Raw genomic sequence first — 18,625 nt, 5'->3', positions numbered from 1 at the left:
TCCTACCATTACCTGAATAATTGATTTTATAACAAACGTTTAACTGAAACTCCTGCTCAGATTCCGTAGGCTGCTTAGGCAACTGCTAATAAGCCTTAGTGCGTTTAAGAACTTTCAGTCCTTTAAAAGGGCTACAAAAAGAAGTAACTGATCATGTCCATATTTTAATCTTCCAACAGGCTGCTTTAAGAAGCTGTAACACACCGCTGCTAAAGGCTTATTATAATTCTCTTGAAGATACAAGGTATTTATCATAATACTTTAGCTAGTGTCTTAGAAACTCCCATCTTTCTTAAGAATGTCTGTAAGACTAAAGACGTTGCATCTTTGTTTATTTGTAGTTACAGGTATAGCTCAATTCTTTTGCCTAAAAGCTGATTTCAATTGTAAAAAATTCTAATTTTCAACTAACAAATATAGGGGAAAAAAGCAAAACAGAGTTAGCTATGATACTGCAATTGCTGATGAACTGCACTCCATTAGAAATAATTCTGAAAAGACAGAAGTAGTGGTTTCCTAGAGTCCCCATAATCAAAAATCGACTGTTGCCTGTATATTTGAGAAATAATTTATATCTCCCAAAGATTTGAATGATATCTTTGGTCAGACTTGGGTATAGTCATACTTCATTCTGACGTGAAAATAGACGTGAAATTTAGTGTTTGGTTTTAACTGTAGATAATTTGCTTCAGTTATTTGTAATACCTTTATTTACAATTTTTATTTGCAATATCGTTCCAAAATTACAAAGTATTATGTAGCTAATTAGTGATACAACTAATATTGCAGATTTGGAATTATACTTGAAAAGATTACAACTGTAATTAATGACGATACAAGGTACACAAAAGGATGTCTGAGTATGAGGACCCAGAAATGCTATGCTGTTAAGCCTAACATCAATGAATTCCTTGACATAGCTCGTAGAACATACACAGAAATTGTTGATGACATAGCAGGTATTTCTAAACCAAGATTTTTATTTATTGGAGTTCAAAGTACATTGCACCTGGCATATAGAAGTCATGTAATCATATGTATTATAACGTCATATGTAAAAAGTATTTAGTATTAGTATAAACTGATTGTCATTGTTAAGTAACTGAAATACTTTGGAGATACATATTGAGATTCTCCTTTTGTAGGTAAAAACTCTGTTTCATTTTAATGAAATTGAACAATTGTGATTCCTGTATTTAAAACTCTGTTGCTCCTCATCCTCTAGAAGTACAAAAAAGTTAAAGTAATGTAACAGAATTATTCCAACTAAAACATTCTGCATAAAACATGTAAATCTTTGTTTTAGCTTCTTGAATTAAAATCTGAGTTCATTGTTCTTTATATTTTAAGCAGTCTTGGACTACATTTTAGCCAAGCTATTAAGAGTTGGAAAATATGAACAAAAGGAATTTTAGCATAATGTCTGTTACTGTGCTTTAGTAATTTTTCTGTTTATCATTAAGTGAAAATAGAAGAAAGAAAACTATTTTCTGGAATGGATCTCCTTTTTTTAGTATAAAATGTTGGACCATCATCTTAGTTTACTATATACTTGGAAACTTAAAAGAGCATCAGAAACTTTAGCATCTGTCATATGTTGTGAGCTTCCTGTTTCCTTCTAGTCTTACATTCTACATAGTACACAGTGAAAAGTACAGACGCTACTGTTTTTTATTTCCTAAACCTTCCAAAATTTGGTAGCTGCTAGGATTCCAGAATGTGTGAACAGATGCATTCCCCTTGCCCATTTTCACTGTAGCCCACATGCTTGCAGAAGGGATTCTTCTCTCTTTCCCTCTTCACTGGATTAAACTCTTAAGTGACTCCAAGACTGAAATACTGATGTCATCTACCTGGACTTCTCTAAGGCCTTTGATATGGTCCTCCACACCATACTTGCTGCTAAATTGGGGAGAGATGGGTTTGACGGATGGACTAAGGAATGAGAGAGAGATAAAATATGGATAAGGAGTTGGCTGGATGGCCGCATCCAAAGAGTTACAGTCAATGTCTCAACGTCCAAGTGGAAACCAGTAACGAGTGGTATCCCTCAAGGGTCCACACTAGGACCAATACTATTTGTTATCTTCATCAACAACAATAGACAGTGGGATCGAGTGCACCCACAGCAAGTTTGCAGACAACACCAAGCTGAGTGGTGCAGTTGATTCACTAGAGGGAAGGGATGTCATCCAGAGGGACCATGAGAGGCTTGAGGAGTGGGCCTGTGCAAACTTCTTGAAGTCCAACAAGGCCAAGTGCAAGGCCCTGCACCTAGGTCAGGGCAATCCCCAGTGTCAATATAGGCCAGGGGGGTGAATGGATTGCAGAGAAGGTTTTGGGGATACTGAACGTGGGGGTACTGGTGGACAAAAAGTTGGACATGACCTCGCAATGTGCGCTCGCAGCCCAGAAAGCCAATTGTATCCTAGCCCACATAAAAAGAAGCATGGCCAGCAGGTGGAGGGAAGTGATTTCCCCCCTGTATTCTGCTCTGGTGAGAGCCCACCTGGAGTACTGTATCCAGCTCCGGAGCCCCCAGCACAAGAAAGACATGGACCTGTTTGAGCGGGTCCAGAGGAGGGCCACAAAACTGGTCAGAGGGATGGAACACCTCTCCTATGAAGAAAGACTGAGAGAGTTGGGGTTGTTCAGCCTGGAGACAAGAAGACTCTGGGGAGATCTTGTTGCGGCCTTTCAATATATAAAGGGGGTTTATAAGAAAGATGCAGAAAGACTTTTTTTTACCAAGGCCTGTATTGACAGGACAAGGGGCAATGGTTTTAAACTGAAAGAGGGTAGATTTAGGTTGGACATAAGGAAGAAATTTTTTACGATGAGGGTGATGAGCTGCTGGAACGGGTTTCCCAGAGAAGTTGTGGATGCCCCATCATTGGAAGTGTTCAAGGTCAGGTTGGATGTGGCTTTGAGCAACCTGATCTAGTGAAAGATGTCCCTGCCTGTGGCAGGGGGGTTGGACTAGATCATCCTTAAAGGTCCCTTCCCACTCAAACCATTCTATGATTCTATATCCAGAATGTCCTAAGTTGCTAGTCTGTGTTGTGAGTGGTTGGAACATGAGAGTGGGCAAGCTTAGCAATGAGCAGCAGAGAAACACCACTAAGTAACTCCATCCTTTCTTCTCACAGGAGTACCACGCTGTTACCCTCTTTGCAGTATTCAGAGTTCCCATGATTTAACAGTACATATTCTTCTATCATCTAAGTTTCCCACATACGATATTGTCGTGGTTTAACCTCAGTCGGCAACAGAGCACCACACAGCCGCTTGCTCACTTCCCCCCCCCCTCCCCCGGTGGGATGGGGGAGAGAATTGGAAGAGGACAAGTGAGAAAAAGTCGTGGGTTGAGATAAAAAACAGTTTAATAATTGAAATAAAATGATAATATAATAATAATAATAATACACAAAGCAAGTGATGCACAGTACAATTGCTCACCACCCGCCGACCAATGCCCAGCCAGTCCCCAAGCAGCGGCCCCCCTGGCCAGCTTTCCCCAGTTTATGTACTGCGCATGACGTCACATGGTATGGAATGTCCTTTTGGCCAGTTTGGCTGTGCCCCCTCCCAGCTTCTTGTGCACCTGCAGCCTCCTCAGTCGGTAGAGCATGGGAAGCTGAAAAGTCCTTGGCTAGTGTAAGCATTACCTAGCAACAACTAAAACATCGGTGCATTATCAACTTTGTTCTCATCCTAAATCCAAAACAGCATTGTACCAGCTACTAGGAAGGAAAATAACTCTATCCCTGCTGAAACCAGGACAGATATCTTCTCAGCTAGGAACAAGATGGATTTAAGGGGGGGATTACAAAAGTAAAGCATTACCCTCAGGCTGGGGAAAGAAGATTGCTTAGAATCATGGACTGGTTAAAAACAGTCCTAGTCTACAGTTCATATTCTGTCTACTGATTAGACACTGGTGCTAAGTGCTTGAGCAAACTTTCCTTTCCATAGTTAGGCCCACCTGGGAGTTGGTCAAATACATGAACTGTCTTTAAAGAACACATGAATTTATCTGATTCTCCACTGGAATTTTTTCCCAATAGCTTTATGCAGCCAGATTTGTTACATTAATACGTTACTTAACTCCCTGGAGACCCACCTCTAAGGCTTTTTGTTATGTTACTTACTTGACACATTCAACACCTATAAATTACATGAACGGTATGCATCTTTGTACCAACACAAACATGAATGTGTGTGTATGCATATGAATGTATGTAATTTGGGTCAAATCTTTATTTGTGGTATGTAGGTATGATAACACAACTTGCAGAAAAGTACAACCTACCAATGAAAACAAGTTTCAGCTCTGCTCGTGGATTTTTTATCCAGATGAATGTTGATTGTTCAACATTACCCAATGGCCAACTTCCTTCTGAATTTACAAAGGTATCTGTACTAGATATGTTTTTCCATAATGTTTGTATACTTATTGTATATAAAATGTATAATGCATTAATAAAATATACATTATACAGTAATTGAAGCAACAATTAAAATAATTTCAGTGAACATATCTAGAAGTAAATGAAGGTATAATTGGTATGTTTTTTATAACTGCCCTATTTCTAGTTATACTTAATATAGTCAGAAATGTGCAATTATATGCAATTATGTTGTGTGTAAATATGATGATGTGTATCTTTGCTGATAACTGCATTCTCTTATATGGATTTTTCATAAATATTTATATGGGAAAAATGAAACCAGGCATTGTTTTTTCCTCTTTTCTTTTCTCCTGTATTGTTCCCAGTTTGCTTTTTAGAAACTATTTTTGTTTCTGATCATAGGGCAAGTTCTTATTGTTGGTTTGAATTCCCTGTAGATCACTAAAATGAAAAACACATATAGCTTCACTTCAGCAGATTTAATAAAAATGAATGAAAGGTGTCAGGAGTCCCTGAGAGAAATATATCACATGACCTACTTGTAAGACCATTTAAAACTATTTAATATTTGCTAACTACATTTATTTTGTCCAATTAACAGTTAATTACACGTTTTCTTAAAGCTATCTTTCTGTTAAGTTCTGGCTACTTACAGAAATAATCCAAAGCAACACTGATCAAGTGTACTTCCTGAGACAAAAAAAAAAAGACAAAGTGTGTATTGTATTAAACGTGATTACAGATACATAGGCATTTATTAATAATGGTGGCCATCATATTTATTGAATTTTTATGGGTGAATTATCTACACAAAATGACACAATGCATTAGTTTTGTAATGCAGAATTGTTACTTTTAATCAGTTCCTTGCATTTACAGAAGAACTGTCTATTTCTGTATTTTGTCCTTGCTGCATGCCATGTTGCTCTGCTGTCTATTTCAGAAGACTTACTAAGTGTAATGTTGCATATCAACTTTATGGAAATTCTTTCTAGAAACCATGTGGGGTTTTTATTAACATGAAGGCCTAAGGGAATTAGAGTCACATTTGACGTGTTAATAAAACATACCTGATTCCATAGCTATATTTTTAGTTCATTCTCTTTGTGAAGCTTTCGTATGAGCAGTTGGTATTTGAGCTATGTGTCTTGTGTCTGATAGCAGAATTTGATCTGAGATGATGGTATAAGATCTTCATTTGCTTCAAAGAAGTCTGTACATTTGCTTGCATCTGGCAGAGGTGATTGCATTTTATGAGTAACCTCCCATCCTAATGTATGCAGTATGAACATTATTAACTTGCTTTATTTCTGTAAGTTGTATAAAGTGACAGTATGTACTGTGCAACAACTAAATCAGTGTCTTATTTCAGAATAGTGTGTAAACTACTGAACGAGATCTATGAACACATTCATTGCCTATACAAGCTGTCTGACATTGTGTCAATGCTGGATATGCTGCTTTCATTTGCCCATGCCTGCACTCTTTCTGATTATGGTAAGTTTCTTCCTTGATTTTGTTGTGGGCCAGATAAAGACACTCCTGTTGGAGAATATGCAGGCTGTTTCATCTGGTTCTCCAATTGCTAAGCCCATGTCATTTATTTTTCTTGGTCTCAGTAGGCTTTAGGTGAGTTTCTCTGGTCTATCCTTGCCAGTTTTGTGTTGATGTTCTTTCTGTTTCCATTCATTGAAACTACATTCTGCCATTTAGCTGCTGTAAGCCTTCACAGCCAGTCTTTTCAAGATAGCCAGTTCAAGCATATTCTATTCAGGAGCACAAAGTCTGTGAACATTCTGAGTTTATACTTCTGTTCTGAAAGGGCACAAGATAATATAAGCAGATGAACATTAAGTATATACCATAAAAGAAAATATGTGGCTACCTTTGTTTATCTGCTTCAATTTCTGTAGCACTTCTAGACGTTTTTGGAAGTAGAGTCTTCTAAGGAATCCAGGATCATGTGCTTACCTGCATGTTGTTCAGCCTGCTTCCCTAGCCGAGTTCTGCAATGTACAAATGAGCACATTTGTCTTCAGTTAATGCTGACCTGAAATATTTATTAACAGTACAATACCATGTAGATACTAAATCAGGTCTAGAAGCCATCTCAGGAGGTGTATTAGCTCATCATTACTGATGCTCCTGTGTAAATTCCAGTTCATGAGCAGGATCAGTTTACTTTGCAGTGTGGACTGTGAACCTTCATGTGCTGATGATTCCAGATAGCACATGAATTGATATGTAACTGAACGGTAACTGATATGCTTGAGGCATCACAACCTTTTCCCGCCAAATGAATCAGAGCACAAGTTTTCTTCAGCAGTAATAATAAGACCAAAGCCACTTAGCTTCTCCCATAAATGCTACACCTGCAGTTTGCACAGTCAGGCATGAATGTGTATCCACGAAAAGAAATGGACTGTCATTTGTAGCTTTCAGTCCCCTTTGCCACTTGACTCTCTTGTCTAAATCATTAAATGACTAAAACCTACACCAGGTAATTAGAGTTCCCCAATGTTTAAACCTGAAAAACTGTTTTGGCACTTCTTTCTTGAAGGCTGCTCCATTTAAACAGACCACCAAATTTAACAACACTTCTTTGTTAGCCTGGGGTACTGCCATTGAGGTAGACAAAGAGGAGGCATACAGAATAGGTTCAGAAAAGAACTGTATTCTGAGAGAAATACATACAGATAGTCCCAGTATCAAATGGATCTATGTAGGCATAGTATACACCCAAATAATCAATGTGATAAAATATAACAGAAGGAATGCTACTTCCTTGTTTCCTGTGCTTATATAATAAGGTACATATGTAGTAGTAACAGAGTTCATGACCCCGGTACTTTATATGCTCATAGCAGTATAAAAATAAATTATTAAAAATATATTAGCTATGAAACTGGCTTTCAGGTTATCTGTTTTAATTACTTTTCAAGTTTTGCTCTTTGTATTTTTCTGTATTACTGGAGTCCAACCCTACTTACTACAGAACACAAACACAGAATGTTAATTTAGAAATGAAGTGTTAGTTATGGAATTCTTCTTGTAATAAGAAATCATGAAGACTTGCATGACAATCAGAATCTATACCTGAAAGTGGCTGGTAATTCTTCCCAAGCGCTGCATGTTAGTCTTGCTCACTACAGGAAAGTAAAAATTGAGGAATCAGGACCACAGAGTTTGACTTCTGCTCTGCAAGGATTACTTTATTTCAAAACGCGCTAGTTTAATAACATAAAGGTTTCCATACTAACTCTGCAATGTTTTATATCCTTTTTCTCATTTAGTTCGTCCAGAATTTACGGATACTTTAGCAATCAAGCAGGGATGGCATCCCATTCTTGAAAAGATAGCTATGGAAAAACCTGTGTCTAACAACACATATCTGACAGAGGGTAACAATTTTGTCATTATTACAGGACCAAATATGAGTGGAAAATCAACATACCTAAAACAGATTGCTCTCTGTCAAATTATGGCACAGATCGGTGAGTAAGTGTTCCATATTAGTAATCTTTTGCAGCACATTTATTATTTTCTAGTTAAAAATATTTATGAAGTTGAATGATTTGGCTTCTAGAATAAGATTCTATCTAAATAGTAACAGGTGATTTTTAGTCCGTTTGCTCCTACCAGCTCTTGTGTTGCTGGCAGAGGCCACTGCAAGGTTTTGGGTCTGCCATTGGAAATTCACGGGGCCCCGTCTGTGTATCTGGAAGCCTCCCCAAGTCTGTCTTTAGGAGAAGCACAGCTGTATGCTTTAATTCTTTGGAGCACCTTAACCCAATCTAGCACCTTATGCTAGATTGATAGCAAGTGTCCTTGAAGTATGCCTGTCGAGCTATTAGTCATCCAAAAGGAATAGATGAACTTGAGCATACCTCAGTTATGTAGAGAAACATGCTTGCAGCCAGATAGAATTAATAGATAAATAATCAACTACTTAAAAAAAAAAGTAGTAATAAATGCTGCAAGGTTCTATCACTTAAATTATAAAAGTAAAACAAATATTTGTAAAGTCTAACTGAGACTCATCCCTATACTCAGGAATTCCTCATGATTTTTACCTTAAAGATAAAGGTAAGGCTGGTAGCACAGGAGAAAGACCTTAATAGGCTGACCCTAACTCTACTAGAATGAAACTACTTAGCAGTGGAGAATAAAATTTGTCCAACGTGTGTTTGTGGGTCCAGTCCCCAACAACTGCAAGTTCTTCAGGAATTGCTCTCAAAAACATGAGTTTAATAGGAATAAAGGAGACTGTAAAGTCTTTTGGCAGGCTTCCTGTTCTTTTCTGTTCAATAAAACTAATACGCCTCAAAGTCTGATAAAGGCAATGTAATCTTGTTTTTGGGAAGCTAAGATTCCTTGGGATAAGTAACTCAATGGCTACAGAAATGTAAATTAATCATAGTGTTTATTCTCACTTTTGCATCCCTTTAGACTGATACACAGCTTCAGGCATATGATTTCTTAAGGTTTTACTGATAAACTTCTTTAATTATGGTATCTATATAATAATTTTTTTCTTATAAAATAATGGTAGAACATAATCTTATTAAACTTTATAGAATATGATGCATTCTCTACAGTGCATAAAGACCAAGTGTAAAACTGATATTTTTTTTTGCCCCACTGACATATTCAGGCAAATTGGCATTTGTCACACTGATATGAGAAAACTCGTATTTTACTTGTTTTGTAGGTTCTTACGTCCCAGCAGAGTATTGTTCTTTTCGAATTGCAGAGCAAATTTTTACCAGAATAGGTATGGATGATGATATAGAAACAAATGCATCAACATTCATGAAGGAAATGAAAGAGGTATTAAACATAGCTAATCCAGGGTCCAAGGCCCATTTTTACTGTTAAGCTAATAGAAATTGTACTACTATATTTCCACTGAAAGAGTGTACTTTGAAAAGTAGTAAAAACTTCAGCTTTCATCAGTTACCTTGATGATAAACCACAGAAAACTGGGCATATCTTAAATAAAAAGATATCCCAATACAAGTAAAAATCAGTGCTCTGTTGGACAGTAGTTTCAATGTTTTGTTATTTCTTAGACCTTAAATGATTACTTGTAGGAGCCTAAGCCCTCTCAATTCCCTCTCCCAAACTGATATGATTTTGAGGGAGAGTGATATATTCAATGGAAAAGAGAAAGAGTGCTGTAGTATGAGTCTTTGCTTGATTAGAATTGGCAGCTATTTGAAAGCTGTGAAAAGGTAAAATTTTTGGATCTGACAAGATTTTTTTAAATTTCTGCGTTAAGCTTCATCTGAATAAAGGATTCCTATTAGCAGCAGTATTCCTATTAGGGTTTTTAAAAAATGCATTTATAGGAATGATAACACATTAAATATTTTCCTAGATAACGTACATCATACAAAATGCTAATGACAAATCACTCATCATAATTGACGAACTTGGCAGAGGTACCAGTGCTGAAGAAGGTATTGGCATTTGTTATGCTGCCTGTGAATATCTGTTGAATTTAAAGGTAATTCTGTTTTGAAAAAAATTTAAACCTTATAATTATTTTGTCATACTGAAAGTAAATACAGTATTTTCTCATAATTTAACTTCAGTTTTGTAGAGATTTGTTGCCTAAATATATTTTTTTATAACTGGTGAATAGTAAGAATTACAGTGATAGAGAAAAAATGCTGACATAAACTGTGCTTCTGTTCAGTGGTTGTTGTGATTTTAACCCTGGTAGGCAGCTAAACACCACCCAGCTGCTCACTCACTCCACACAGTGGGATGGGGGAGACAATCAGAAGAGTAAAAGTGAGAAAACTCGTGGGTTGAGATAAAGACAGTTTAATAGATAAAGCAAAAGCCACACACACAAGCAAAGCAAAACAAGGAATTCATTCACTCCTTCCCATCGGCAGGCAGGTGTTCAGCCAGCCCCAGGAAAGCAGGACTCCATCACACGTAACGGTTACTTGGGAAGACAAACACCATCACTCTGAACGTCCTCCCCCTTCCTCCTTCTTCCCCCAGCTTTATATGCTGAGCATGACGTCATATGGTATGGGATAGCCCTTTGGTCAGTTTGGGTCAGCTGTCCCAGCTGTGTCCCCTCCCAACTTCTTGTGCACCCCCAGCCTGCTCGCTGGTGGGATGGTGTGAGGAGCAGAAAAGGCCTTGACTCTGTGTAAGCACTGCTCAGCAGTAACTAAAACATCCCTGTATTATCAACACTGTTTTCAGCCCAAATCCAAAACACAGCACCATGCAACCTACTGTGAAGAAAATTAACTCTACCCCAGCCAAAACCAGTACACTGGTCACCATCTCCAACTTGCTCACAAGCTTGCATTTCTCTCTAGAAAGAGAATAACCCAGTCTCTTTAGTTTTGCTTAGTACAGCTTGTATGCTTGAGTGTTAAAGGTGAACCTCTTTACCTGGCTGTTGTCTTTCCAAAGTACAGTGGTAGTTCCACACAACTTACGAGTTGGTCACAGAGGTTAGAGGCTTGTTTAGAAAAGTAGAAGGTGGTTTTAGATGGGTTGGAAGTTTCACCTCTATTACTAGTTATGTGATCACCCTCAGGATGTTGACAACTTTTTGAAGTAAGTGTGTAGGTGTTCAGTTTCTCATCAGAGTTTATTCAGAGTATTTCTGTGGTTTGGTTTGAAAAGCTCAGGTATTTTCTGTAGCTTGTACTTTTGGCAAAACAGTCCTTGAGAGTATTAAGGCAACCATTTGACAATCATTCTAATTAACCCTAGTCAAATTTTGTAAGCATCATGGGTTTCCTGTTACTTCTGATATTCTTTTCTTTCTATTGAGAAAGAAGTGGGAGAATCCCCGGTTGGAAAAGATATCCTTGCCAACGGTAGAACTCGTTGCTTAAAGATTTTAATTTGCTTTAGTAATTTAAAGACAGCTTTTCAGTGTTTCGGAGGAAAACCTGGACATCTGTGAGATCATTTAATTTTTCTTATTTATTGTAATTTATTCCAGGATCATTTCCAAAATAAATTTTCTTTCTTGGTTCCTTATTTAGGCATTTACATTGTTTGCTACACATTTCCTGGAACTGTGTCATATAGATGCTTTATATCCCAATGTGGAAAATTACCATTTTGAAGTGCAACATGTGAGAAGCAGTGCTGGAAATAAGGAGAAAATTGCTTACACTTACACGCTCTCTAAAGGATATACAGAGGAAAAGAACTATGGTAATGGATTCCACTATGACTTTAACTTAGTAAAGATTATATAAGATACTATTTCAGTTATTAGGCACCTAACTATTTTTCTGCTGACAGAGTTCTGCTGAGTTTGTATATCTCTCATAGAGTAACAACTGCAGATCTGTAATATGTTCCAAATACCTGTGTATTTTAAGTGCTTGTTTTTGCAAGCTAGTGGTAACTGAAGGATACAAATTATTCCAGTCAAGCTTCAATTAACTGGACTTAAAACGTTTCTTTATCAGAATTTCAGAATAAGTTTCTTTACCTTTTACAGTACAAGCTCAATTTCAGATGCTACAACACCACTAACTCAGAAAAATCGTATGTTTAGAGAGTATTCTCAGAGACAGGAGACCTGTAGTTAACTCAGTGTTAGTGTCCTGACTTTACCTTACTTGAGCAAAGTTATATTCTAAGAGTGCAGGGGCTCCTCTTGACCCTTTTTTGGTTTTAACCCTACAGTATTAAAGCACTCGGTGAAGCACAGAATTTCCTCAGAACAGCCAGGGCCACAGGCAAAGGAAAAAGTAAAAAAATCATGTTAGGGCAGAAAAAAATATTTTACATCTCTTTCTTACCCTGAGTATCTGGCAGTTTGGCTACTGGCAACAGAGTAGAAGCTACAACATGACATCCATATCCACTGGATGTCTGGATTTAATGGAGAGCACATTTAGCACAACCTCAGTATTTTCCGGCCTGCCAAATTAAAAAACTAAACAGAGAAAGGTGTTAATACCACTGTGCCTTTTTTTTTCCTTTAATCCCTAATGTGTATCATCCTGCCCAGTTACAGTATTACCAGCAGTAACTTCATGTGGAAGCGTGTCTTAGAGGTAGCGTTACAACAAAGTAAACATTTTATTTTGTAACTCTCAAAACTGTATTGTTTATTTAAAAAAAAAAAAAGACACAAAGAGAAAATGTGTATCAAAATTATTTTAATAAAAATGAAAACCTTACCCTTCAAAAAACAGGCTAAGTTAATTCTGGCAGCCATAGTATGGAAGGTAGGAAAAAAATTACATCAAAAATCCTGATTTTTGTTTTATATATTTAGGATTAAAAGCTGCAGAAGTTTCCTCCCTACCATCATCCGTAATTTTGGATGCAAAGGAAATCACAAATCATATTGCAAAACAAATTTTGGTATGTAGTAGAAAATTATAATACTGTAATTCACAGTTTTTATAGAACTCAAATATATTTTCAGTTTCAGAAAGGGTATAGGATAAGCACTGCCTATGATTTTATGAAAATAGATTTCATTAAAATTTGTATTTCTGGAACCGGTTATAAAAGAGTATACTGAAGGTCACTGTTAGGTGACAACACAAAGCAGTCCTTAGGGTTAAGGAGTATTGGATGTAAAGTTGGTGTACAAAGCAAGAATCAGGAGATCAGAAATAGGCTGGAAAATAGCTAATATTAGTATTTTAATAATAGAACATAATTGATTTCATATTTTAAGAACAGCACAGGCAGAAAAGCACTCCTGAGATGATGAAACAGAGAGCTGTATACCATTTAGCAATGAGATTGGTTCAGACTGCCAGAAATTCTCGATTGGATCCAGACAGTTTGCGTATATATTTGAAAGGCTTGAAGAAAAAGTATGAAGCCAGTTGTCCTGCTCCTGGACAGAATGATGAGCAACAGTAATGTGTAACATAGGCTGTGGCTCTAATTTTTATGACTGCAAGGTGATTCTATTTTTTTCCGTAGTATTAGAAAACACTGCTTTTCACATGTTTTTAAGTTCTTAATTCTTAGTCTAAATTATACTCACTACTGAAAGACCATATCCTTAATGTTTTTTTCCCCCAAAACATACCTGAAATAAAAGCATTTACTTTGTAGGAGCAACACAGTTCTTTTTGATAATGAACTACATCCCCTTTGTTATTTTAGAGACAAAATATTGTATAATATTTAGTTATTTTCTATGTGATATATCTGGTATTATAGCTCTTACATCTGATACTGAAGATCTTGCCTAACAAAAAGCAGTCTTTGAAACAGATGGTCCACTTGTCTTGCATAGGCAAGCTCTACTTGCACTGTTGAACATGCATCCATAAATCCTGTTGTTCCCTACTCAAGGAGGTTTCTAGCTCTCCCAGTCATTATGCTTAATCTAACATAACGTAGGCAGTCCAGGACTGCTTCCTCTCCAGAACTGGGCAGCCAGAGCTTTTTTGTAATACAGTAACAGCAAATTACTGTGGTATTGACACTGTTGATCAGTTTTTGTTTAGAAAGTGAGTAACAGGAAATCAATTAAAAGTTGAATATCCTTCTTCCTTGATTTTTTTTTTTTTTTAGCACAACTTCATTGAGTGACTGCAGCCATGTATTCCAGCTTGAAGGAATTTATCTTTTCTCACTTCCTTCTAACCAACTTTGGCCAAGAGTTCTTATATATTTCTTTTATATATATATATATGTGTGTGTATATAATTTATTATACATATATCTATAAAATGGGTAATACATAACAGTGTAATATCTAATTTATAACAACAAATATATTTTTGTGTATAGTTATAATATATATTTCCTTTTTATGTATCTACCTTTGTAAACATACCAGCGCAACAGAATAACATTAGTAGTAGGCACTTTCACTATCCCAAAACATGTAGCCAAACTCCATCCACTGCATCCCATCCAGAACTTTCAAAGACAAAACTCAAACCCACAGTATAACCTCAAACTTTGAGCAAATCTTAGTTCAGAATCACTAGAGAGCCATCCGAGTCCCTTGCCTCATTCTCAAGAACCTAATAAACATTTTTTTTCTGTAGCAACATTTTACCCATCTTTGTTTCCAAGCACAACTTGTTCTTGTATTCTTTTTATTCAGTCAAACCAGTTCTTAGTGCCAGAATCAGAGCTCTACTCAATTCCATATTTTACAATATGCTTCCCATTCCTCTTTTTCCCTTTCCATTCCTCTGTTCACATCTACATCTTTCTTTTCCACAACCTTCCCCTCCATCTGGCTCTCCGTTCCTCTTTTCCCTTTTGACCCCTCTCTTCAGTTCACTGTCCCTCTGGCCATCCTTCAATTGCTCTGTCTAGCTGCCTGTTCCTCTTTCCTCTTTTTATCCATCTCCGCTGCTTCCCCATTCCTGATTTTCTCTCCCTCCCTCTGTCAGCCTCTCAGTCTTTGTCCTCCCATCGCTCTGTCTGGCTCCCCATTGCTCTGCCCAGCGACCTTCCCCTTTTCCTCTACATCCCTGTGTGCACCTCTGTGTCCCTCTTTTGCTCTCTTCTGCTCCCATCCATCAGTCGGGCCCTCTGTCCTTCTCTTTCTTTCCCATCCTTCTCTTCAAGCCCTCATTTCTCTGTCCGGTTCCCGGTCCCTCTCTTTCTCTCCCTATGCCTCTGCTTTTCCATTCCTCTTTTCTCCTTTCCATCTGTCTGTCCAACTCTCCATCTCTGTCTTCTGTTCCCGTTCCCTCTGTTGAGCTCCTCATCTCTCTATTTCCCTCTGCATCCCTCTGTCTGCTTCACTGTCCCTCTTCTCCTCTCTTCCATTCCCTGTCCCTATGTCCAGCTCTTCATCCTTTGCTTTCACACCCAGTCCCTGCTGTCCCTCTGTTAGGCTCCCCATCCCTTTCTTTCTCTACCCATCTCTGTATGCTTCTCTGTCTCACTCGGTTCTTCTGTCCAGTTCCCTTATCCCCTGCCTGGCTCTCCATACACCTTTTCTGCCCTTTATCTGTCTGTCCACCTCTACATCCCTCTTTTCCCCTCTTCCACTCCCTGTCCCTCTGTCTGGTCTTCCATTCATCCTTCTGGCCTTCCATCCCTTTCTTTCTATTCCTCTGTCAGACCCCCTGTCTATCCACCTGGATAGACATCCTTCTTTTTTCCCAGCCCTTCATCCATCTCCTTATACTTCTCTTTGTGTTTCTCTGTCTAGCTCTGCATCACACTTTTTCTCTTTACATTCGTCTGCCGAGCTTCTTGGACCTCTTTCTCATTCCAGGCCTCTCTGTCCCCCTGCAGTCCCCCATCCTGCTGTCCCCCTAGGTAGGACTGCCACCCAGTGCATCTTGAATTGTGATGCTGTCACTGAGCCACATTTCCTGATGGATCTGTCTGAATGCAAACTGGTGTCATCAGCCTCATTCTGCTCCTCTTCCACCTGTGTGCAGCACTAGCCTGCACCTGACTCTGCTTTCTCATACACTGTTGTGTCATAGGACTTTCTAGCGAGGTCTGTTTGACATGGGCCACTTGTGTGTGGTCACTTACGAATGGTGGCCAAAACCAAGCCTATAAACAGCAACTGTAAAGTGTTTCTGGTGTGTGTTCCTGTTCTGCTGCACTTCCAAATGTAGGCCAAGCTATACATGCAGTGTAGCACAGCACAGGCCTGCACCTTTTCAGGTAAAGTTAGGCGGATTGCTAACTCCTTAACTGTATGTTACTTCTCTGGTCACAATATTGGCAGTAACCTTCCCCTGTGCCACCCAGCATTCAGCTCTGTGCTCGGATCTGATGTCTCGGTATGATGCAGTGCAGGCATGATGCACTGAGGCAGACTGTTTGAGGTAGTGGGGAGGTGAGAGCTGTAGAAGTTTATTGCAGGGCTCTGGTCTAGGGGTAGGGCAGAAGTGCAGACAGGTGCGATCAGGGTTTTTTTCCCTCTCAAATGCCAGAACTGGATCCTGTCCCTGAAGGAAAAAGCAGAGAGGAAGCTGGCAGTTACTCAGTGACTTGTCACATGAAGAGCAGGAGCTGAAGAACCCACCAAACTGAGGAACACTACTCCAGTAATGACTCTGAAGGTGTCACGGGAAGGGGGAGGGTACTGGCACTGGAGGCCCATGGCATTCACTCCCACGTGTTGTTTATGTGCATTAACTAAACAATTGTTTTATTCTTTCCACTCATGGCTGTGGTTCCTGCAGTCTCTTTGCACTCAGAAGTGCCTGAGGACAGTGCCCAGGGGAAGAGGGTACCCATTGTGTCTGAGGTGGTGGGGCTGGTCCCAAGGTCTCTCAGATGCCTTTGGGTCCCTGGGGGTTCCCAGAGAACCCCAGCGCTGTTCACAGGGCTGCAGGGGATTTCCCTTGCCCTTCATTTGTAGTTTGATGTGTCCCAGAGCCCTCCATTTGCCCTATGAATCCCTCAGTTCACATTTTGAGTTGTTTCAGAGTCCTCCATATGCCTTTCTGTGTGCCCCTGAGCCCTGTGTTTGTGTAGCGGTGTGCCACAAAGTTTTCTGTTTAGCTTTCTCCCGTCCCAGAGTTTTCCCAGTGCTTTTTGGTGTGCTTCAAGGTCAGCTGTTTCTCTTTCCATGCATAACAGGACTCTCCCTTTGCCTTGTGCACCCGGAGTTTTCTATTTATCCTTGTCATTGCCAGATGTTTTTTTGTTTTTCCTTTTATGGGACCCCAAGAGCTCTGCATTTGTTCTCTTGTCCCCTTAATACTCTTACTTTTTGTGCACCCCTGGGCTCTTCCTTTAGCTTTCAGCAAGCTGCTGTCAGGATCTGGGATGCAACTCTGCTGCCCCAGCAGACCTGGTTGTCTCTTTTTGGGGCTGGTGGCCATGGCTCCGTGTTCCCCATGGGCTGCTGCTGTAGGCCAGGGGGTTGGGCAGGAAGGTGCAACAAGGCTCAGGTGTGGCCAGTGTGGCTGATGGCGATGGCCCTTCTGTGTCCCACGGGCTGCAGCTGTGAGCCGGGGGCGGCTGCACGCTGTCAGGGGAGCGGGGGTGGGGGGGGCTGCTCTGGCCGGGGCTGGCGTGGGACAACGGAGCCGCAAACGAGCGTCACCGGCTGGGACTGGCACTGCGGCTGCAACCGCCGAGGAGGTGGTAAGCGGGGGCTGGGTGGGTCCCCGCAACTGGGAACGTCCCGGACGAGGTGACACAAACAGCGGGGGTCGCTGGGGACGCGCGTCGGGGCAAGCCGCACGGGAGGTGGGAGGTGCAGCGGGGAGCCGGGTCCGCAGGGGCGGCCGGCACACGGTAGCCGTGGTGGCGGAAAGCGACGCACGGGGGCGGTGGGGCCCGGCGCCGTGGTGCGGTGCGCCGGCAGCATCGAGGGGAGCTCACTGTTGGGTGGGAGTCGTGCGGGGAGAGCCCTGGATCAGGTCTGAGCATTGCGCGGGGTGGGAGGCCCGCGGGACGGTCACGGGGGAGTGGGATAAGGGACGCCTCGGGGCTGTGCCGGAGGCGTGGGGCCGTGCCGCAATTGAACCGGAGCCGGTCGCGGCGGAGCCCCGGGCCCGTGCGGAGGAACCGGTGCCTAGATTCCGCGGGCGCTTCCGGTCAGGCGGGAGGCGGAGAGTGACGGAATACCCGTATGAGCAAATCTCACGGAACGCGGGGTCTGCGGAGCATGCCGGGAGGCGCAGTGGTCGGGGGGGGGTGGGGGGTGGATGGGTGTCGCGTTGTGCCCCGTTGCACGCCGGGAGATGTAGTTTTCGGGGGTCGGGGCGGGTCGGCCATGTTGCGCTCTGTGGCACGCTGGGAGCTGTAGTTCCGGGTGTGCTCGCCTCCTCTGCCCCGCGGAAGTGACTTGGCGTGTCCATGCGTCGCTCCCATGAGAGTTCCCGGCGATTGTCAGGGACAGCGGATAGTTCATAGTTTGATAGTTGTTTTTTTTTCCCCCGTCTCTGGTAGGCAGGGCTGTCCCCAGGGGCTGGGGCTGTCCCAAGTTGACAACAGGGGTGGGGTTAAGGCAGGCAGGGAGGGCGTGAAAAGCGGTGGGGGCTCCTGGTAGCAGTAGCTTTGCCCGAGTTGGGGCTGGGAAGGCAGCTGCTCTGAGAAGTGGTGCTACAAGGAGGGCTGTGCTGAGCTTTCCTGTTACGGGAGCAGAAGGGAAAGTCCCCAGGGAAACATGAACAACGCTGTGGTTCTCCAAGGACCATTGTGCTACGATGGCACAAGAGACCCTGGAACAGCCCTTCACTCCCCACAGCAGCCCCAGAGACACCATGTAACCACTTCCCAACATCACCATGTTCAGG

General features: G+C 41.0%; 1 protein-coding gene across 1 annotated transcript in view; it reads left to right on the top strand.

The window, feature by feature from the left end:
- The window catches only part of MSH4 (mutS homolog 4), a 34,080-nt gene extending 20,130 nt beyond the window's left edge, over nt 1-13,950 (top strand). The window contains exons 10-20 of the mRNA XM_076339876.1: nt 180-244; nt 790-959; nt 4,277-4,413; nt 4,850-4,953; nt 5,785-5,909; nt 7,706-7,906; nt 9,124-9,242; nt 9,793-9,921; nt 11,441-11,615; nt 12,694-12,782; nt 13,110-13,950. Coding sequence (XP_076195991.1) covers nt 180-244; nt 790-959; nt 4,277-4,413; nt 4,850-4,953; nt 5,785-5,909; nt 7,706-7,906; nt 9,124-9,242; nt 9,793-9,921; nt 11,441-11,615; nt 12,694-12,782; nt 13,110-13,295 — 1,500 coding nt within the window. The 3' untranslated portion in view covers nt 13,296-13,950. The remainder of the gene's footprint in view (nt 1-179; nt 245-789; nt 960-4,276; nt 4,414-4,849; nt 4,954-5,784; nt 5,910-7,705; nt 7,907-9,123; nt 9,243-9,792; nt 9,922-11,440; nt 11,616-12,693; nt 12,783-13,109) is intronic.
- Nucleotides 13,951-18,625: the final 4,675 nt, after the last annotated feature.

Source organism: Aptenodytes patagonicus, chromosome 5 (genome assembly GCF_965638725.1).
Source record: "Aptenodytes patagonicus chromosome 5, bAptPat1.pri.cur, whole genome shotgun sequence".
In the NCBI taxonomy this organism is placed as follows: domain Eukaryota; kingdom Metazoa; phylum Chordata; class Aves; order Sphenisciformes; family Spheniscidae; genus Aptenodytes; species Aptenodytes patagonicus.
Note: the sequence above shows the minus strand (reverse complement) of the source record. Positions and strands in the feature narration are given on the sequence as shown.